General features: G+C 41.4%; 2 protein-coding genes across 4 annotated transcripts in view; one reads left to right on the top strand and one right to left on the bottom strand.

Annotated features, from left to right (window-relative positions):
- Nucleotides 1-3,215: 3,215 nt before the first annotated feature.
- LOC105758584 (uncharacterized) lies at nucleotides 3,216-20,926 on the bottom strand. The gene is made up of 3 exons (XM_072923974.1): nucleotides 19,699-20,926; nucleotides 15,531-15,636; nucleotides 3,216-5,926 (listed from the first exon to the last, which is right to left on the bottom strand). The coding sequence occupies exons 1-2, from the start codon at nucleotides 20,924-20,926 to the stop codon at nucleotides 15,614-15,616; spliced, it is 1,251 nt and encodes a 416-aa protein (XP_072780075.1). The 3' UTR covers nucleotides 3,216-5,926; nucleotides 15,531-15,613.
- LARGE1 (LARGE xylosyl- and glucuronyltransferase 1) overlaps nucleotides 20,772-23,107 on the top strand; it is a 276,798-nt gene continuing 274,462 nt past the window's right edge. For 2 of the 3 annotated variants that reach the window (XM_002199467.7, XM_072923450.1), the window contains exons 1-2: nucleotides 20,772-20,910; nucleotides 22,751-22,837. Coding sequence is in view for 1 of the 3 variants with exons in the window: in XM_072923450.1 (XP_072779551.1) it covers nucleotides 22,822-22,837 (16 nt within the window). In the remaining 2 variants the exon portion in view is untranslated. The remainder of the gene's footprint in view (nucleotides 20,911-22,750; nucleotides 22,838-23,107) is intronic. The other variant, XM_030263115.4, reaches the window with a different exon arrangement.

The raw sequence follows: 23,107 nt of genomic DNA on the forward strand, positions 1-23,107 counted from the left end.
ACAGCTTTGAATTTCTTACTGGAATTTAAAAACTAGTGCTGTGGCTGGCTGTCTCAAAGGACAGCAAGTCAGGGTTGGTAGGAAATATTTTAGCCTTTACTAGCCTATTACTATTAAGTAATTAGTTATTTTAAGTACTAACTAAAAAACTTCATTTTATTGTTTCTTCTTTTGTCTAAACCCACCCTCCTCACCCTCCCAAGATACACACAGGTCCTCTGCCCATTGAAAACACCTGATTTCATGCAGGATGTGTTTGTTACTCTCTCATTTCCTAAGGTACCTGTGCTTGAATCAGAGGGTTCACACTAACTGCTTCCCCTGTCCTTGCTTTGGAAGAACATCCAGCTTTTGTGTACATTTGTGTACATCAAGGCTCTGCTGTGCTCTCAAAAGCCTCTTGCTCCAGTCACAGAAAGATCACACAGCTGGGAAAATTGCTTTAGCCCTCCCAACCTCTGGCTGATACAGGGTTTGTGTACTTTGACCATGGATGTTACTGAAGTCCATTAATGGCTGCTTTTTATTATATTTGTCCCCATCCACAGAAGTAATTACCAGGGACCTATGCTTTCCCGGTGACTCTTCGCAGTTGAGCTCTGCCCAGAGCCAGAAGGACAGCGCATATTCATAGTGAGGAAATAAGATCAATTCTTCATCCTCACATAGCATTTTCACCAGCATTTTTGGAGATAACAGGGAGGGACATTCTGCATAAAAAGATAAAAGAACAACAACAAAAAATAAAGGAAAAAAAACCAGAAACAAATCCTTTGGTAAGGGGTTAATAATAGTTTCTTATTCTATGTCTAGTCAAGAAATATGCTTATTTATTGACTTTTTTTTGTAAACGAAAACAATTTTTTGGCCCGATAATTGCTCTATATACTCTCCTAAAAAGTTGTAAGATCTCCCACAAAGGGAAAGTGTGTACAGTTATTTTACGCACTTTGTACAATTATTGTGCAATTATTTGTACAATTGCTAATAAAATGGGTTCTGATTTAGGAGTGGAGTTCTCAAGTGTGCTCATGTTAATACTAAAAACAATAAGAAATGTAATCTAGAACGATTGCTGTTAAGTACCATAAAGGAGCTCTCTTCTGACACCTCTGTTTATGAGAAGAAGAGCTTTCTTTCCCAGATGCACACACACAATTTGGGGACCACTTCTTCTTGTTTTTGACTTTTTTCCCCTCTGATTGAAGTAACCTTTCCACTGTGAATGTATAGGTCAACAATCCTTCCTTCTGCTACAGGAACTCAATTCATTGCTGAAGGGAAGAATAAAAAAAGAAACACATTCTGGATCTAAAGGGAACAAGACTGAAGGTCTGAGCAAGACTCGCCCTTGGCATTTCCTCTTGCCCTGCTCCTGCAGGCAAGCAAGGCTACAGGGGCCCTCTGTCAATCTTAAGGAAATACATTTCATTTGAAGCAAATGTTACCCTAGTCCACTGATGCCATAAAGAAAAATGTTGGTCTAAAGTTTAAAGGCGTGATCTCAATTGTGGAAAGGGCAGCGGCAAATTTGGGGAGCCTTTGCTTTGACCTCTCTTGATCTGGACTTTGTTGATTAATACACAAAGAGTGGCCCAAAAAAAGAATCCAATAATAAAGTGATTAAGAATGCTGAACCCAAAAGTCCCCCTGACTGGCCAAATGTATGTGCCATGACTCCTGCTCCCACCATGTTGCGGGTGAATGTAAAACAAGATTTTGGGGACTTCAGCTTCCCTTTTGGCAAACAAGAGTCTCCTGGCAAGAGTTGTGGTCATTGTACAGTTAGTGCTTCACTCAAAGGAATCCATTCCAGGGATGAGTTTTAAACATATGAACAAATCACACCACTGACATTAATTTTTTTAGCATTTCTCACCAGTTTCCCCCCATACTATATGTTGTCATTAAAGAGTGTTTTATGATAATGGCAAATCAGAATTGAATGCACAGTGCTCTTTCTCCAGGAAGTTGGGCTCCATCTCTCTGAGATAAAGGAAAACTTATAACATACATGTGATCTGCCCACTATCCAGGAAATTTAGTGGAAGTTCCTTGGTTTAGCCCACTCTATGTGCAAAAGCAAATTGATGACAGGAGTTCTCATTATTAAATTTACAACTTAAAAGTACTTTTAATCCAAACACCTTTTTTGGTTTTATCTTTTTTTTTCCCCTCTGGTTAACAAACATCATAAAAGTCTCTTCTGAATCTTCATGAGTACCCTAATCTGGGCATTAGTGAACCAAAATTCCTCAGGCAGGGGATGCTGACACCTTGCAGACTTTTCTGAAGGGATAAGAGAGACCTAAAGAATAAGGACAACTCTGAAAACCCTCTCCTGGCTACCTTCACACAACAGAAAAAGCAACAAGAAAAAGGTCACAGGAAATATCTGTTGCCTTTCTTCTTCTCTCCCACCAATCATCATGTGGGAAGCCTCTCCTATTCCAGAAGCAAATAATCGTAGAAGGTTAAATATTGCAGAAATTCCAGGTTTTAATGGACTGAGGAATTCTTGCTTTCATTCTTACTTCCCCATGGTTTCATTGCACAGGAAGAGAAGAGCAAGCTCTGCTTGCCAGCAGATGTTTACAGAAGCAATAGAGGCTTGCTAGCTTCCAAGGAGATGTTTAATGCCGTATCATCATCACTATCCTGGGGCAGGAGTGCAACAGGAACTGTCAGCAAGATCTCTCCATAGGTGGGGGGATCCCTGCATAAAAAGAAGCAGCAGTGCTCTAGTATGTTATATTTCAGTTGAAAAGTAATTTTATTATGTGGTTTCCAAGGTCCTATTACTATTCCAGCTAAAGGAAGGAACACCCTGAATTGATAGCATCACGTATCTTAATTGCTTGAGCGGGTACCTGCCAGTCTAGAGAAGGCAAGAGGCTTTTAGAGTAATAATGAAATTACCTGCCTCTACTGCACATTCCATGAGAAGATCTCAAAATACTTCAAAAGAGGAAGTCAGCTTCACTATTTCTATTCTGTAGAAATGGTTTATGCAGATAATATTACACTCTCTTTTTATGCCTCCATACACTAGGAAAGGATTTTGTAATGGAACAAAGTCTTTTGTAATGGGTAAATCACTACTATTTAATTAAGATAGCAATGGGTGATGCTCATCAGCAGTTTTAAAACAACCCTGACTCCACACCTTTGGGAATATCACTTTTATAGTCAAATAAGAAAATATACAAAACATAAGATTTGCATGAGAGCTTTATTATCTCTTTTATTTCCATAACTACCACTAAAGCCATTTCTCCTGGACAAGGAAGAATAAATATCTTCAATGCAGAAAGTTCAGTGAAGTGGCAGAATTATCTAATGGCTAATTTAAAGATGCACATAACCAGAGCAAAGAGGTGATAGTTCTTTATACTAGCTGAACTTGCATTTCCTGAATTCCTCTTCAGAAGAATGGTGAGTGTCTTTGATCATGACACTTCTCTGAATCTCTGATTCTGTTGGGGCAATGATCTGTTAAAAGTTTGACATTTTAAAGAACAGAAGAAAAACATCTTGTTGCCAGAATTCCAAACATTAGGCACATTCAAAAATGAAAGCTTGATATTTTATGTGTGATTGATACTGTATGGTATGCATGTGCACTCAGAGAATTTACTGATTTTGAGGTGCAATTTCTTGCTTCTAAGCATGTACCTTTATAAGGAGTGTCTGGTATCTTGAGTAAGTATCTCTACTTTTGTAGGATGGGAGCAGCTTTCTCTTTCTGCTCATCTTGTTCAACGCTAAAAACAAACCACACCAAAACAATAAACAAATATCTACAGACACCATCACGACTTTATTGTGAAAACCTCTCCTTCAATATTTTTAACATGTAAATATTTTAATTAAGAAACATCTTGTCATGCAGTTTTACAGAAACCATAGGTGAAAGTACCCTGAAGGTGATCCCACAAGTCGTGCCATTCACTCTTTTGCTGAGCAGGTGTTCCAAACACAGTGTGTGATCTTGTGTTCTTTCCCTAAATCCCGGGGTTAATTCAATATAGCAGGAGAAAAAAGAGAAGAGTTTGCTTCCTTAGTTCAGAGTGTTATTAAATAAAGCATTTTAAACAATCAAAATTTAGTTTTCTCCTCTGTTGAATGCTGTCTTTTTCCCACATAGTGAGACCTGCTGTCTCAGAGCACTATTTGTACCATTTCTTTGGTAGGATTTCCCATAGACATACCCATGCCAGCTTTGGACCCTTCTTCTCTATTGCCAGTGCAGAATTCAACCCAGAATATTTGAGCAGTGTTAACTCAGAACAGTTCTACTTTCTGCTCTAAACTTTGTGCTACTATTGCTATGCCGATACAAATTTCAATGAGCTGTAGTTAGAGCTATGACAATGACTTTGTAAATCCTATTTTTTCCCCTCAAAGCTAGTTTTCATCCAGATATCTATTTTCTTTTGAGCAGGTTTTTAATAAGTTTTTTCCTCTGCAATTTTGGGGAAGGAACAGAGAATAACTGCACTACAAACCTATATGGCATATCTTCTGGAAGAGTGTATTCCATAATTGTTGGTGCCATTGGATCTTGGAGATTTCATGTAGTCATCAGTAATGTCATTGGTGAAGGAACTCCAGAAGAGGGTGGCAGAGAGAACTGCAGAGGATAGGCCAAGGGAGGTTGCTTGGGCAGTGAGGTAGCTCTCTTATTTCTCTACCACATCTGCTAAGCTAATGCCAGGAAATAATTCCTTTGTCATGGACAGTAACCTCCCAAGTCCTAAGAGAGCACACAAAAGCTGTTCCACAGCACTCTGTGCCTGCCTGCCCAGACAAATATGTGATGGGATAGGAGATCATGAGTCCAGGGTGAGAAACCACAAGGATGTATCATTCATTAACACCACCCACAGCCTGCCTGCAGATGTGGGACCTGAGAACAGAGTGCTCATGTGGAGAATGTCAGGAAGCAGAAGCGTGGTAGGCTGCCTGTGTTGCCAAGCGCGAGATTACCTAACCCATGGTTAGCATGCAGTGTAGGCAGGTTCTATTAGCAAAGTTCAGACCATGATGTGCTAATTAAAGAAGAGGTTGTCCTAGTTGCTAAGGCAATGAATGATTTCAGTATTGCTGCTTCTACCTCTACAAAGCATGTTCTTAGCTGTCCGATAAAGGACTCAAGACTTGTTGCTTCAGTCATTGCAGTGCTCCTGAGAGCTGATTTACAGGTCAAAAGTAACAGGTGAAAAAAATGCCAGGGGAAAGTGGTTTAAAATACTGTTTTATCAGGTACCTGTCTGGGGACAAGTTCCTCTTAAAACTATGGGTTTAGGTTACATGGTTTTGTTTTTTTTAAGCTCAGTTCTGCTTCTTTTGGGAAAGATGCAGAAAAGATGAGGAGATTTGTATGCTTTAAAATTGGTCTGTCAGCCTTCTGTAAGGAAGAGGCTGACTGAGTGCTGGAGCCAGCCCTAGAGTGAAGGAGATATATTGGTTTGAATTTTTCATTAGTAAAGAAGCTGGCTACCACCAGACAGGCATCTTGCTTAGCTTAGTCTCATGAGAAAGCATTCTCTGTTTCATTATTCCTCTACCACAATACATACTGTGCATAGGCAGCTGCTAGAAACAGAAGGATGCATCAACATCAACAGGACTGAAAACTGCATATTGTGAAGTTAATGTGGAAGTGAAAAACAGTCTTCGTGGGGTGGTCCACAGCTAGCTGCAAGTTCCACAGCAGCTCTGTCATACTTCTTTCTCCATGTGAGATTTATGCCAGTTCCAGCTTGAAACTTTACACCACTGTGTACAACATCTTCAAAGCAGTTTTTTTCTCTTTCAGAAATCCTCTCACCACTGCTACAAATCTTTCTCCTCTGTCACTTTCTGGGGAAATGGTTGTTGGGCTGTAACTTTGTGAGATTCCGGAGCCATGATCCTCCTGTGTCTTGGAGATGGGCAAGAACAATAAAATTCTCAATAAGAAAAAATTGTGTCTGTCTTTGGGAAACAATAGAGCTCTACATTTATCTCCAGTTTCCAGTATGCTGGGCCACTGTATTTTTTTTTCTCCTTATGCATTTAATTCCTGAAGTAATTTTCCTTTAGCTGCCTATTAGACTGGAGAAAATTCCCTTTACTTCATGTTCTCCCCCCCTACTTCAATGCACACGTTGCATCATCTGGCATCACCCCTCCCGACCAGTTGGTTCATTACTGCATTCTCCAAGGAATAAGCTGCCATTTTCCAAAGACCCTTGAAGCCACAGAATTTCACTTCTAACTTCCTGAGGACCCTAACCCCAATGTGACATTTGCTTATCTTTCTCTTAAAAATTCTCCCTCTACAATTTTATCTGGTCTAATTTTGCATTACAAACTCTGCATTGTCCTTTTGCTAACTCAAATGTTTCATCTGCACTGCATTCTGCTAAAAGGGGCTATGAAACCCTCATAACACAAAAATCTTAGCTGTACCTCAAATTGTACTTGACAAATGAGCAGAAACCTCTTGCTGCCCCAGACTCACAGCATAAGTGAATCTGCCAGAATCTCCTGCTGCCTGCTGGAGGCAGATGTGGACTGTTAAGACTTTGAATAAAGATCTGAGAAAAGGAATTCTGTCCAGCAGCATCTGAGTCTAAGTTCTTACCTTGAGTTAGTTTCTTTTGGTGGTGTGGTCATTGATGTGGTTAGGGCTTTTTTTTTAAACAATCTTTCTGTTAAATTGGAAGCAGAAAGGATGAGACCTTGATGGTATATGACTAAACCAGCATTTTCATTTGCATTTTGGTGGGGGCTTCATTGGTTTACAGGGAGAGACAAAAGCTGCTGCAAATATTCTCACAGTCTGCTTTGAGGAGAACTGTGAGTGCCCACACAGGAGAAACTTTTGCCATAACTAGGTATTATTAGTCTCAGTGGTCAGTGTTCATAAGGAGTTCATCCTGCCTGATGCAGTCTTGGTCTGTGATGAAGACTGGTGTGTTAGTCCTTGCCAAATTAACAGGAAACTAAGGAAAACAGATATTGCTAAAGACTTTTGCAGCTTATAAAATGTACTAACCATTGTAAAATCCCTTGAACAATCTGCTTAGATAAGATGCGAATGTATTTATTGGATTTGCTGACCTTTAACAGAGGAATTTACTTTGAGCATAATCCATACTGGATGCTAAAAGGGACATGAGTCTTTGCAAGATGCCAAGAACTCTAAGAAATTTGGGATTACTTTATATACTGTGTTTATAAATCAAATATATCAGTCCCTGCTTACATTCTGAGTTCATTTACACTTGGAGCTGATATTCCTAAAATTCCTCTCCTTTTCATAAGCGATCAGATCAGGGATAGGCTCAAATCTTTTATCTTGACTTCACTCTTGTATGTAACATTTGGAGATTGACTGACTACACTTACTTACTGCAGAAGCTCAGGGTGGGCAATAGCCAGCATAGCTGTTTTGCCATTCCCATTTAACCTCTACAGAATGATCACTATTTTACTCACTAATGTTCCACTGTCATCCCATTTACTGGTCTTCCTATTCAAGTTGGTTACTGATGGAACAGTTAGGCTCAACAGTTAATAGCTTATCAAATGAGGAGGTTACAAAATGAACTAATGGTATTTTGAATATTTTACAAGTTGGATGAAATTGTTCAGTTAATCATTCAGCACACTGGGAAAGCTGTGAGCTGCAATGAGGTTTGTAGCCTTCGGTGTTTATTCTCTGTGATTTTCTCACAGATTTCATCTTAATGACTTCCTTCAGTTCTCTGAAACATAAAATAATGTTTTTCCTACATTCTTTTCATTTATTTTTGCATAGGTCTCTGGCTCCATTGTTCACCTCCACCTTTTCTTTTACCACACTGCAATTTCTTCTTCCTGACCTATTTCTCTCTCCACCTCCTTCATGGGGTTTTTTTTTTGGTTATTTTTTTTTTGGTTTATTTTTTTTTTCCTTCATGTATTCTTATTACTTATTTTCATTCAGTTTTGGAGACCTGCATTCAAGGACCATCTTCATACATTCTCAACCTCTTCCAGAGTCCAGGTATCTGTCACTGCTCCTTAATTCTCCACCAACCTGTTCCTGCTTTAGGCTGGAGCATTGGCTTCTTGTCTTAGCTGAAGAGGAAAGAGCAACAGTGACTTTTACTGTTGGCAGCCATCCTTCTTTCCTCTCATGTGTTTCTTCTCATCTAGCAATTGCCACCATTTCTGGGCAAACCACGAAAAAGTCACTAGACTGGCAGTTTTCCATTTTCCAGCATGCTGTTATCACAAACACCTTAGGGTCTGAGTTCTGCTTTAAATACCAAAGATATATTAAGATTATGTAATGTTCTAATCAGGTTGTGTCTTTTTGCTAAAGGAAAAGATCCTCTTATGGGCATTCCCTATGCTTTTTATAGATTAGCACTGTTAAAAAAAGGCTTGCTGAATTTCAGTGCCTACAACAGTATGAGCATTTAAATGTGTCTATTCCCAGATGAGAACCAGCATTAACAATGAGTTAGCTCTTAGACTGTAAATCCCACCAACGCAAGCCATAAAAGGGAAAAAAAAAAAAAGAAATCAAGAAATAAGCAGCAAAGTTCCTCAGTGATTTGTCTGTGCTCCAGACAACTGTTCTTTATTCTGGCTACCTTTTACTCCCTCCCACTGACCAGATGTTTGCACTTGCAGCCATGAATAACTGCTTTTAAAAAATCAAGGGAACCTGGAAATATATGAATAGATGAGAAATTTGGAAAAGGGATTCCTGTAACTAAAGAAGTACAGAAGTCAGGCTGATTTTCTTCCCCTTCGACAAAACATGTGTCAACTGGAAAATTACCTCTGTATCATAGAGAGATTACTATCTCAGAACGTATTTCCTAAATCAATGTTTTCATAACAGCAGTAGTAGATTCCACCTAACTAGTTCTTTTTTACTACTGCACCTTTTGCTTCCCTCTGGAACAATTTCTTATGCAATAATTGTTTCAGACTGTTTAGTTCTGTTCATCCTGGGTGTTTTCTCAGTGGTGATAGCTGCAATCACAGCTAGTTTTCCATGGCCCTGGTATAGAGAAAACAGCCTGCTGGGCCATGGCTCACATGGTGCTGCTCTGTTGCAAAGGTTTACATAATCCTGTAAAAGCCTACTTCATTTCCCTGTGAAAGCCAACAATATGCAGTGCTCAGCATATCTGTACATCTTTTCTACAGCTGTGGTCTCAGCACCCATAGCCTCTGGTGACTCACTGAGGCTAGAGATGGGATCTTCAGTCTTGTGCTAAAGAGTCTCAGACCTCCACTGAGTCATAGCATTTGCAACAAGCTCTGGAAAACTTCTAAACTCTTACACAGCTTGACATCACAAGAGTACGAAAGTATAAAGAATCTATTTGAGATTACTTGCAGTGATTGGTAAAATTAACTTGTTTTACCAACAAGTTCCTCTCTTCTCAGTTCTGCTCATTGGGACTTATTGTACACAGCCTGTTCAGAATCCTATCTGATTCCATTTGTTTGGGGCACAGCTTTTAACATGCACACCAACCAGAAGCGATGTAATTTTTCTCATTAACAGCCTTACCTGGTCAAAAAAAAATCTTTGTGCCCACATTTCCAGCAACTACATTCCAGCCTGGTGTACTGTTGTGTTCATTTCACTTAAACTTTTTAAGTGCATGATGCAGGTCTTTGATTCCATTCTCTTTGCTCACTGCCAAGACCACACTGCAGTGTTATTTCTGGTGTCTGGTTGGCGTTGAGATGGTCATCCCCCAGTACTGCTCATGTGCTTCATTAGGAACCAGTGTCTAGGTCTCAGGAAAGCAATAGGTTTGAGCACCACTACCAGAGGCAGAGATGAGAACAGCCAGAGTAACTACAGGAAGAGGCTAAGGAATGAATTGCACATTATACCCAACTGTAAAATGCTCTATTCTACTACCCAGCTTAACCTAATCAGGCTGACAATATCGTGTGAGATCCCCAGGCAGTTGTTGTTGTTTGCCCTCAAGTACTGCTGAGGTCATATGTAATTTTGACACTCAAGTTGGCAGTCTGGTATTGAAGAATAGATCCTCCAGAAATATGGTGCGGTTTCAGCTCTATAAACTGAAGATCTGGTGCTCAGTACTCAGGAGACAAATGAAGTTTCAAAAGCTGCATATGGAAATTTTCTTTTTTCTCTTTCCTACTCAGAGTAGGTGTGAATTTAAACTGGTGGGGACAGGATATTTTTAGTATTGGAGTTCAGTGATTTCTACTAACTACTTGTCCTCCTGCATTTGCTCTTCCTACCTCATCCATATCTTTCTGTCCCTGGTGAAATGACAAACACAAAATGGAAAGCATATTGCTTTCAGACTCCTAAAACCAACAGCCCTGCTAACAAACTGACATAATGTTTCCAGACAAGCTTCTTCAGTCTCCAGAGAAAGGCTGGTGACCCAGGGCTTACAAATGCAAGGGAGAAATAACATTTAAAAAAACCCAACCAACCAAACAAAAAAGTATCTACATGTTTCCATCAAAATTAACTGTCAAGTACAGAGTTATGGAGCTACTGACTTTGTTGCGCAATCCTGTAATTCAAGGAATGTTGATCAGTCCAATATATGTCAAGGTTCTAACACAGAAAGTGTCATTTTCTCACTAAACTTGTGTTCATCTGCACAACTACCCTGTGGACAGGCTGGAGACTGGGTCTACTGAAATTTTCTTGAAAGGATGCCTTTGAAACAGCACGTCAAGCATCAGTTATATCAGAGATGTGCACTATGCTGAAACTCTATTGCACTGCATATTTGAGGCATATTTGTGAAGTCTCAAGCTCTCTGGCCAACTTAAACATTTTGTGACAAATAGCTTCAAGCATGTCCTTCTTCTGAGGCTATTCTTTCAAGCAGAGGAAACTCAAAATTAGTATTTTCTGAAAGGCTGCCTTCTTTCCTAGCAGAAGGAATAGGTCTAGAAGATCAATTGGAACATAATACTAATTCAGCTGGTATAATTCCTCTTTAAAATCAGCCTTATAATGTCTTAAGATAGTATTCTCTGCTTGCACCTCTGCTGGATTTCACATTTTATATCCTGAAGTTAGTTATTTAGAGGTTTTTAGTTAGTTATTTAGAGGTTTTTCCAGCCTAAATGGTTCTGTGTGCTATGGACATTCTGCCATCAGTTACAGGATAGGTAGGTCACGACTTTGTTCTGAGCATAAATCTGCTCAACAGTAGAGAGATTATCAGATTAATCATGGTGTGCACCTGAATACTAGCACATATAAAAACTGATCTACTGAGGAAATAGGGTAGATAGATGGAAGTTAACCAGTAACAGCTATATCTTCCAGCATCCAATTTGTCATGCAGGTGTCACTTGCATCTCAGCCCTTACCACGTGAATGCTGGTGGCTAGGATTGTCTTTCTGCTCATGCCCTGTTACACCAATCCTGTCAAAATATTCTTCAAAAAATGTCATTTATTAATGACCTGGTTTCTTAAAAAATGCTTAGAAGGCAGAATATCTATTGTATTATTTCAGGGATCAAATCCCAAATCTGATGGCAGAATTCTATTCTAACTGTAGCCAACAGCAAATATAAACAGTTTGGACTATCATAATAATCTGAGACCTTCAATGGTATCTTGGCAAGTGACCTTTACTTGTGCCTAGTAGTAGGTTTGGGGATTTTTTTTACAATAGGTGTCATCATTAGAAAGAAACTATGAAAAAAAAGCTTTCTGTTCATATAGGCACTTGTGAGCAATGCAGTCGGTACAAGCTTGAAGCAACAAAATCTTTATTAAGACTCCACCTTCTCCATTCCTGTAATACCCAGCTACCTTAGCAGAACATTGCTGTGGTTGCAAACTCAAGTATATAAAATTAGGAAATGGCAACTAAGTTCTCACATACAAACAGATTTTGATACCCCTTTTTCAGATTGTAACACGATTATTAATTACATGATGACAGAGCGATTTCCACCAGACCCTTACTTTATTTGATGTTCAAAAAGATCAGGTGCCAACTTCACAGAACTCTAAGGTATCTTCTTTCTATCTCAGCAACATGTGATTTCTTCACCCAGATAATCCTGCTTTTCATCTTGTATCCCAACACCCCATCAAATATATTTTGTTCTCTTTCTCTCTCCTATTGAATAAACAAACTCACTATTGTTAATTTCAGTATCCATCCCTACCTGGGCTTGAATTGAGAGGGATATCCAGTTTAGAAAAAACACAGTTTTTCTCTTTCAGTGGTGAAGAGAATATTTTTTAAAAATCATTTTCTGTCAGGGATCAGCAGATGTAAAGCCTGGTAATGATTCTAAGAATTCTTAGCTGCTGTGTTAGTCAAGAAAGAAGCAGAGGTCTGAGCTTACTTTATGGGTATAGATTCTTTAAGGATGCAGCTGTTCCCTTTTATCAACTTTCTACTAAGCACAGATTTCTAAAGGCTGAGTTAAGTAATTTTTTTTTCCTTTAATGTTCCCCGACTGGTATCATTGTTGCCCAGCAGAATTCAGAAAGGATTTATAAACAATCACTAGTTCTGAGGCTCCAGCTGCCAATCACCCAGTAGTAAATGTCCCAACACCTCTCAAACTTATCACACAGATTACAGTGCAGAAAGAGGACTTGCAATAATCCTTCATTTCAATCTGCTAATTGATAAAGATGAGGCAATAATGAAGCTGAGTGATTGCCCTAACAAGCTACCACTGTACTTGACATAAAGACCACTCCCAAGGAGAGGCTTCTTTTTCACCTAGAGCTGGGAGAAGCCAAGCAAATAACAGTTCCTCCTGCTGATGATCACTTGTCTTGGCTGCATCTATTTTGCACCTGGTTATGCTGAGTGGAAGGTGGGTAAAAGTTTCAAAAGGCCATTGGCATCAAGTCTGGTACTGGAGAAATCTCTCAAGTTATAACTTCTCACTGAAACTGTTGTAATGTCAAGCTGACATATGAACAATAAAGAAGCACATTTGGAAATATTTTTAAAATGGGCAAAGGGCACAGTGACAGGATAGCTTTTTGATTCCAGCACTGAGCTCTTGTATGTTGGTTAAAAAAACGTTGTCCAAAATTATATTGTTTGTAGATGAAATTAAATTCTTCCTTTAACAGACTTAAACATGTGCTGATTTCACTGGAAATTTTGCTTGGTCTGGTCATTTCTTTTAGGTGATGCAGGAACTGTGAATTCTGACACCATCCATGGTGTAAGTAAAAGCTTATTCCTTTCCTCAGTACACAATCTGATAGAGACTGCAATTTCAGAGGAAGTAGCAATGTTAGCACCCGTATAGCTGCCAAGCTCAGAAAGACAAGTACATGCATGGAGTGTAAAATATCTTAAATTCCTTGGGCATTTTTTGTGTCTGATGCTGGATTCCTTCAATGTCACCTTCAGACTCTAAAGGTCTGTCCTGTTTCTGGCCTTGTCTGCTTGGCCTCTAGTAGGTCTGACAGCTTTAACTTCACCCAAATGAAAAGGAAACCCCCTACCATGTCAAGACACAGTCTGAAGCACAGACTATTGAAGTGCTACTCTGAAAAAGAGGTGTTTAATGTTGACAGGTTCATTGGCACTAGTGTTGGCCTTGCCTTGTTGCCTGACCTTAGCATCAGCTTCCCTGTAACTGCTGTTGAGACTGAGGACAATTACCCTCCTTACTGACAGTTTCACTGCTGAGATGGGGTGACCTGTCCTATTCTTTTGCCAATGTAGCAAGTCCAGATCATAGCTCACAACTTCTGAAATGTCAGCAAGAACACAAACTTTCTTCAGCACTGACAGTCCTGCACAGAGAGCAGGATGAAGCTCACAGTCACACCTTATCCCCAGAGAAAGAACATTTTAGTTTATTCACAGCACATTTCTAAGATACACAACTACTTGTGGCCACTTAAATAAATCCACATTAGCTGTTCAGACTATGCTCTCTGTTTATATTCAGAAGCATGTACATTTTCATTGTGTTTTTGTCTAACAAGGACATGAAAGTAGACTTTCTTCTACTAATTTTGTTAAACTGCCAGAAAACTTTCATACTGGGCATTCCTATTGTTGCAATGGCCAAAAAGCAAAAAAGCCTGAGTTATTAGTCAGCATCTGGGGTTTATTTTACTCTCTCTTCACTGGAAAGTAGCACCTATAATGCACTTCTGCTTTCTAAAGAAATCCTCCTAGAAAATATTTAAAACACAACCTTCATGGGGAAAAATATGGAAGTTCTAGGATTTGACTGATAATTTCTATCTTTTATTCTTGGCCAGAAACTTTCTTTTTTGATACATTAGGTAGTGATCCTTATAAAAAGTCCCTATTTTCAATTCAGGTATTTTTTTTCATACAGATTCTAAAGGCCTGACCACCAACACAAAACTTCAAATTACTTCAACAAGTCTTGATATCATGTTTTAACATGTAATAGGATCAGTGTCTTTATTATTTATCCATATGTTTTAATTTAGTTTACATTTTGTATTTACACTTACTGTAGTTCCGTGTAGATATTTTTTTTGTTGGTCAGACTTAAAACACCTTTAATATAAAATCAGCGTAAATGTGACAAGGGCCAGATGTGTTTCTACTGACAATCTGGGTACCTGAGGAAGCAATCCAAGCACTCATAAGGCAACCTCCAAACATGCCCAACCCACTGAGGCAGGGACCTTGGAGCTGACACACAGCGTTGTCATAAAGGACATTGCTTGAACTGCAAGGACCTTGAATGCACATCTTAACAGTATTTACACAATCATTATTAGGCTCACTATTGTTGGTTGTCTGAAGAGGTGGCTTAATTGTGGGAATAATTAATTTCTCACAGGTATTCTCTGAGTTCATGCAGTTGGCAGTTATTCGTACATTCTGGAAGAAACCTCTGTCAATGATGGAGTGAGCCTTCCTGCTCTTTAAAAAAAAAAAAAAAGACACCACACTTCAAACTAATGTAAGGCCAGTTTTCTTTCTAATTAGCATCCTGACTCTGGGGAGGCCTGTATTGGTAACACTTTCAGAAGTTAATGAAGCTGTTCTGGAAACAATTAAGCCTTCCATGTATAAAACAGGTATTGCTAATGGAAAAAAGTCTTGTTGTGATCAGGTAGAGTATCCTCTTTCACCAGATAGTGAAAGGTGTCCTTAGATGAATTAAAATCTAAATGTGCAAGGCTAAGACTGGAGGAATAATACATACTTGCACTTTAATACTTCTAGAAAGGCTGGCAGTTATTAATTATACATGTCTACAATTCAGTTAAGGCTCTTCTTAGTCTCAGCATTCACAGTGACAGGTAATAAATGGCCAAGTATAACAAAGGAAACACAGTAATAAGAAAGAGACACTAGATCCACGGTTTGCTTGGCAGTGAGGTGAAGCAGTCAAATAGAAACAATTATTTTAAAAAACCTCTTAAAAATGTGTGTGTTTATATATGTTTTCCTGGAACACAGACTATGACATCAAAGATAGTTCAGCTCAAAAAGCACTGAAATCAACGCAGCTGCTCCAGTGACTTTGACATACCTTGATTTAGGCTTTAGATTGCCTGGGTCACTGTCCCCTTCCTAGGCAGTGAAATTTAAAATTATTTTAAAGTTTGTCCAGTACTACTTTTCCTTCCCAGAGGACTCTGTAAAGGCAATGATATGTATTAACACAGAGCAATTAAGGTACTGTAAATTATCCAGAATTTTGCTGTAAATAGTACAGGGGTTAAGATTCCTTGATGTAAAAGAAAAATTGTGAAAAAATAAAACAGGTATGAAATTAAGTATTTTCTAAATTATGCACATCATATTATCAAAATAGTAATCCATTAGTTCTGTAAGTAGAAACATGAGACTGTGTTGACCATGGTAGGCCAAAATTTAAAGAAGTACTATCAACCCAAAATCAGATTATATTCATAAAATTAATAATCATATTTGTTCTGCATATCTTCACTAGTTTTTATTGTTTTAAAATCACTAATCCTTAAAAATGACCAACCAAAAGAACAAAACCCCCCCCAGCTCTTCTCTACATGACTGAATCACAACAAATGGAAAGTAGTAAATGGCATAAATGAAAGTAAAGTAAACAGTGAGTTGTGTCAAAATATAAACCAATATATTTCCTTCAGAACATTTTTCTTATAAGGCATAATGCTATGTAAGCCCCTAGTTATGGGTGTTTACCTTTTTACAACTAGAAATACAACTGAAATCTGGGAGAAACCAACATGAAAATGAAATAACACAGAACAATCTGTGTTAACTATTTCTAATTTAAACTATTGTTTAAACTCTATTTTGGTATAAGAAAAGTAATTTCTGAATAACTACAATTCCTTTGCATTCTTCAAGTTTTAGGTTTTCATGGTATTTTCTGGTTATTTAAAGGCATTCAATTTACCAGTCTTTAATTTTTTCCAGTTCCTATAATCCCAGGCAATCTGAATCTTGGTATTGCTTGGGTTTTGTTGATTTTACTTCTTTTTCGGTGACATGCACAGGAAAATCTCCACTAAATTTTAATTTACTGCCCATATGTAACAGAGCTTTCACTGCATGCTCAAGAACTGGAAATTTATTTTTCTGGAGCAGAGATTAAATTTCACTTATTTCTTGTCTAAATGCCTTTTCCTACTACAAAACATGCTAGGCAACCTGTTCTGCAGTAGTGCTGTACTCATTGCAGCAGCAGATGGTAACAAGCATCTCAAGGGTTAGGACATGCTTCAGACTCTTGGTCTTGCTCTCCATGCTCTGATACTATCAACAAGTTGTGCAATTTAGCATTTAGAAGAAAAGCAACTCACAAAGAGTCACAACCTTCTGTGGGTCAGTTAGCACAATCCAGCCAGCCTGCTAGATCAGATCTGACTTTGTGTTCACTGTGACAACACAATGAATGGTTGATTTTATGAAAGTAGCTATTTCATCAACTCCACATAAAAGAAGGCAATGGAGGACTTTGCTTTGTCCATCCCATATCTTGAGTGTGATGCAGCAGCATCCACCTCATTAGGAATTCAAAATGCTGATCAGCCACAGGAGTGTGTGTGTAGGAATGGGGACAAAAGAACCTCCTGGCTTTCAGGAATATTTTAGCTTCTATTTCAACTGGCACATAATGCACTATTTAAAGTAGTAATGCACTTTTCAGTCGCCTCCTGAACAAAGCACTGTCTTTTTTTCTCAAAAGACCTCATAGTGGTTGAATTCAGCTAGAACAATGAAGTAACTGTAAGAATGTAAAAAGGACTTCATTGGTGTTAGATGGGAGATGAACTTCATGCACTTTCATAAGTTTGAATACTTGTGGGCTTGACACCTCCCCTTCACAAAAATGGTAAAATTGAAAGCAATTTTTTTCTTTTAATCAAAAACCAGATAATCCATAAGTGTGTATGTTCTTATGAACAGACTTATTATAATTTTATTTACTGATGATCTGGTGTAGTGAAAACATCATAATCTGTTTGAAGTTCTGAACTGTTATGTCTTATTTCTTGTTCCAGTAAGGAAAAAAGGACACCAAATATTCACATTATAATTTTACATCATTATAAATCAATCCTTTAACACCATCACAACATTGACATGTTTCTATTAAAAAATTAAACACCCGGTTTACAAAATTTTTAAATAATAGGACTATTAAAGCTTTAATTTTTTTTGACCTAATGAAACAATCATTAAAAAAAATCTGTACACTTGACATTACTACAGGTTTTGCTTTTTTGTTTGTTTGTTTTCTTTAACATGCAAATAGACATGTCACTCCAGAACCTGTGTAGTTTCTAGAGAAACCTTCATCCTGGCTGAATGAAATCTGAAATGCAAATATTTGCATCTAATTTCTTCTACCTGTCCTTGGCATAAGTATCCTTCTGCACTGCTTGTTTACTCTATGTCCAAAGCAATTGCCACTTCTGCATTTTCAAGGACAAAGACTGATTGAGCAATTTTATTGTGACTATGAAAAAGATTACTTGCTTATAAACACCATTTCTGCAAAACTCTATCTTCATAGGCAGTTACTCCCCCTGTCCCTGTTAGGTTTTGTAACCTTGTGGTAAGCATTCTCAGCTTACCACAAACACTGCTCTGCATATGGACAACTGTTGTCCTTTTGTGAGTAGGTCACCAACCTGACAGATAGAGAGCAATTTAAAGTAAGACATTTTGTCCCAGTATGAAGTTCCATCTTTTGTCATGTATGGTGCCATATTAGTTTATCCTAATAATCCATGCTGCTCTTAAACCCTAGTAATTCTTGTGGGTGCCAAGAGCTCCCTGCCCTAAACAGAAGAACATTAAAAACCTCCAGACATCATTCAATATTTTGCAGGATCAGACTCTGGCACATTAGTAGTTTTGAAGACATAGCATGAGGCAGGAAACTGTGGAACTGCTGAAAATTATAGTAACAGAGAGTGGACAGACTGGTTCTCTTAATAATGAAGCTGTACACAGAGTCCTGCTTCGTCCTCCCTACATCCCCAGAAACTCATTCATTGTGACTGTCACCAAAGCAGTTGCAATCCTTCCACAGTGCAAGGGAACATTATCACTTGAAGGCTGATCCTTTAGCTTCACGTAGGAGAAAGCAGAGAATTAGTTCAGTACAGCTCATTTCTGGCTTTGATTTGCTCACGAAAATAAGCACATAGACATCAATCTCTATGTCACCACAGCTATTCCAGAAAATCCTTCCTAACAGAACTTAATTATTTTTACAGATAAGCAGAGTTGTTGGGTTTTTTCCCCTGCAAAATGCTCTCCTAGTAATAATATGTCAAAATTTTCAGTTAGTAACACATGTGGTATCAGTGGCATGTCCAAATCACGATTTACTTCAGTTCATTTGATACCACTCTTGACTAAATCATCAGGAAAAGGATGCTGCTGGTGGTAGAATAATAAGCTTGATGAACCAATACTTTAATCAAGTCTGCCAAATACTATCTTGCTATAAATAACCTGTTCCAGAATTCACAACACTTTGGTACAGTATACTGCAAAACATAATTTCTGCCCAACAAAGAAACTTCTGCATGAGTTAACAGCATTCAAGCAGCTGATGTAATGAGAGAAATTAGCATTCATTACATTTTTTAGAGAACAACACTTTTCTCTTAAACTATTCCCTTAACCTTCTAGAAGAAGAAAGCAGTTAAATCCTGAATATAAACCCATGTACTCATACTTTTGATTATTTACATTTTTATTCAAAGCACATGTATGCTTTGTATCTTCCCTTCTAAGAATGTATCAATACCTTTCTAAAATCGGATTGCACGCACATTTGTTCATTTCTGTTCTCCTTGCATATTCCTATTAGAATTTCAGGAACACTCTACAGCCATACACACAGGTTATCATACAGTCCTCTCAGGATGCTGATGTATTGCAACAATCCATTTTACACCGCTAAAGAAGTAATATTATGAAAAAAAAAAAAAAAAAGGCGCTGTATGCGCACGGGGGAAAAAAAAAAGAAGTAACAAAAGGTGCGCTTATCATTCGACTCTCAGCAGCTGCCAGCACGAAGGGACGCATCGCAGGGACACGCTCCGCCACATGTAAGCCAGAAACCGTCATATTTATTCATTCCTGACGCGGTACCGGCGCTCGGAGTTGGGTCTTCCACCGCCGCCGGCGCCCGAGGCGGGGGCCGGGCCGCTCCGCGCCCTCCCCGCACTTACCCGCGCCGGGCGGCGCTCGGCCGGCCGGCCCTGCCCCCGCGGCCGCGGGCCAGGCTCGCTGTCTCGGCGGCGGGGCCCCTCCGCGCTGCCCAGGTGTAGCGGCCCGGGGCGCCCCGCTGCGCGGGCGGGCGCTGCGCGGCGGCGGCCGGCGCTGGTTGGGCGCTCGGCGCCTGTCGCTGGGCGGCGTGAGAGCGGGCTGGCCCCGCCTCGGCCCGCGCCTCCGCCCGCCCAGGCACAGACATGACACAGACACACAGGCGCTGCAGCCGCCGCTGAGCCAGCCCGGGGCAGCGCGGCGGCGGGCGTGCGACTCCCGGCACCCGCCGAGCGGCAGCGGCGGCCGCTCCCGGCTCCGCCTCGGCCCGCCGGGCGGGCGGCCGCGGCCCCGACACCCGCAGGGGGCAGCCTGGCACCGGGCGCCGGAGGGAGCCGGCGGGGGAAGGCTGACAGCGGGGAAGGGGCGGGAGGCGAGGAAGGAAGGAAGGAAGGGGAAGGGGACAGCCTGGCACTCAGACTCGGGAGCGGTCTCCAGGCACGGGCACGGAGCGAACCCGGTCGGAGCGCGGCACCCAGCGGTCGCTGACTCCGGGCCGGCAGTAACAGCAGCGACCGCGGCGGTGCCGGAGGGAGCCTCTCCGTGCTCGGCTCCGCGGTGCCGGTGACCTTCCCGGAGCTGATCGCCAGGCCGGGGCAGGGCCTCCTCTCCCCGCGGAGAGTGTGCACCAGGCCCTGGGGAGAGGGCAGGAGGCTGGGCCGGAATACCCTGTTTCCCCCGGGTCCTCCTGGCCGCCGGCGGGGCCTGTGCGCCGCGCGGTTCGCCGCCGGGGAGAGGGGCGGGGGAAGGCGAGCGGGACGGACGGACGGACGCGGCCGGGCTGCGCCTCGGGACAGCGCGGGGCGGGCAGGCCCCGAAGAGAGCTGAGCTGGGCGGCGGAGGAGGCGGCCACCTCGGCGGCGCATCCCGAGAGGAGTCGGGACCTCGCCACCGCCCTCCTCCTCCTCCCACCGTTAGCGGCTCCTCGTCCCGCGGAGAGTGGAGCTGCCGCTGCCGCCCCAGCTGGGACCCGCTGGCTGACACCTCCGGAGCGCCGAGCTGCGGGGACGGAGCTGGAGCTGCCCGTCTGGAGCGCAGGAGGGGGAAGGACCGCTTGCTTGTGCGGAGCGGCGGGCGCTGAGCGCCCGTCCCGGCGGCCCCGGAGCCACCCGGGAAAGGTAAGCACCTTCTCATCTAGTCTCTGCTGCTTTTGGGGGCGAGGGGCGGGGGAGGGCAAGAAACAATCGGTGAGTGTCTCCCTTCCAGCAGCCCGGGGTGGGGGCACCCGAGTCCAAAGGGCCGGGCTGGCAATTTCATCTGCTGGATTTTAATCCCCATCAGATCCGGAATTGAAGAGATGCTCAGGCGGAGGCGCGCCTGTCGCTTCCCGGCACAAAGGGGCACGTTCCGCCGGGCGAAGGAGGTTTCTCCGCTCCACTCGCTGGCTCGGCGCCGCACGCCCTCTGCTCCGGTCGTGCTGCGCTCCGTCTGCGCCCCGGCTCCAGCCCCGCTTCGCCGGGGTCCCGCCGAGTGCCGCTCCTCCGCGCCGGCGGAGAGCCGGGCTGGCGGCCGCCGAGCCGCGGGGCGTGAGCGCTCTGCCCGCCCGAACGGGACCCGGGGGCAGAGCCAGAGTTCGGCCGGGACGCTGAGCCGAGCAGGGTGACTTCCCCATCACCTGCCAGCCTCCCCTGCAAGCCTCCAGCCCGGAAAGCGCTCCCTTGGGAAGGCTTCTGCTATTACCTCGTATCCGAGAACTGTGTCATTTAGATCATTAATCCCTGCGCACCGGGGGATGCGGGGAAAATAGCAACTTGCGGCCCTGTGGAGGTGACGTGAAGTTTGACAATGCCTTATGTAACACTTTTTGGAGAGGTTCCTAGTTTTTCTGTTGTGCCTAGTTTTAGTAAGCAAGTGTTTTTTCTTCTCTGTAGAGCATCAGACAAGCGATTTTTGTGTTTTCACCTGAGTACAGTGTCTCCTGCTTTGTTCAACTCAGAACAGGGCTACTGGTACACAGCATATGAAGCCTACTTTTTCCTATATGCATTTTTTATTAGCTAGTGGAGGCATTTGAACAGTTATTAGAAGGTCTTACCTTTTTCTGTATGTATTTCACATAGCACTTTTAAAATTACTACAGGAAATATTTTCACAGGACTGATTGTCATGCATGTATTCTGGAAGGTATGGATGCCAGGTTGGAAATGGCAATAAATCAAATGTCTTTTAAACGTTCTTAGCTTCTTTATAGACAGTATCAGTGCTGGAAAGACTAGAAAGCACCAGGCTAAACAGAGTACTATGTTAAAATCAGACCTGTCAATTGCCAACAGGTCAGCATATTTTATTTAATGGTATCTGCTGGATACAGATTGAATTTTCTGTGTATGAAGTATTTTTTAAACTTGTTCAGAAATAGAAACAGCAGGAAAATTCATAAGTGGGTTGAAATATTGCCTAGTTTCCATAAGGGATTATGTCTTCTACCAGGGAAAAAACCCCAAAGCCAAAATAGAAAGCTGGCCTCACACATAAAAAGGCAGAGTAGTGTTTTGCCACATTTCCTCAGACTCCCACTGCACAGAGTCACTAGGGGGACTGGTTTGGGTGGGCTTCTTCCCCTCATTCAATGGTGAAAATGCACAGACTATTGTGATGATACCTATGAAATGTTCTTTTCTCTACCCTTGTGGAGTTCCATCATTATACTGTAAGCTTAGAGGAGAAATCATATGTAGAAACTTGGGTGATGAGTTAAGGGCAGGGGATCTAACAAAGTCGTTTTGCTCCTCGCTGCAAGGGAGATAGATGATCAGAGGTTAGTTTACTTATATGATCAGAGGTTAGTTTACTTATAGGAATAGGACAAGCTAACAAAAAAGTCTTACCTTGAATATCTTCACTGTGTTTCAGTATTTTAAAATTGAGAAAAGTGAAAGAGGTATCCCTGTACTTCTTGAAAACTGGCAACTGCTGGTAGGTATTCTGAGTTTGAAATGTGAAATTCTTACTGCTTAGGTGTCCTGTGACGGCCCTTGATCAGAAAGGCTGCAAGTCATGTAGGAGCCGCAGTAACTGCAGAGTCTCTGATGGATAATTGGATTGGTAGGTTGGTTTTGATTCTTTTATTTTTTTTTTTTTTGTCTTTTAATTGCCTGCAGTAGTAGCTGGTGCCTTTTCTCCATCCTGTTGATGCTTAATTCTCATGATTTTTGGATTATGTTGTGTGTAGCATCTTCTGTGCTCGAAGTATATACTCTCTTCTCAGTTGCTGGTAGGTAAAGCATAGCTTGGAGGTGTTTGACTGGCAGTATGGAACAAGATAATTTTTTTTAATGTCTGAAATATACGTGACAACTTATTTTCTTTCTTATT

The sequence above is a fragment of the Taeniopygia guttata genome, chromosome 1A, assembly GCF_048771995.1.
Source record: "Taeniopygia guttata chromosome 1A, bTaeGut7.mat, whole genome shotgun sequence".
NCBI lineage: Eukaryota > Metazoa > Chordata > Aves > Passeriformes > Estrildidae > Taeniopygia > Taeniopygia guttata.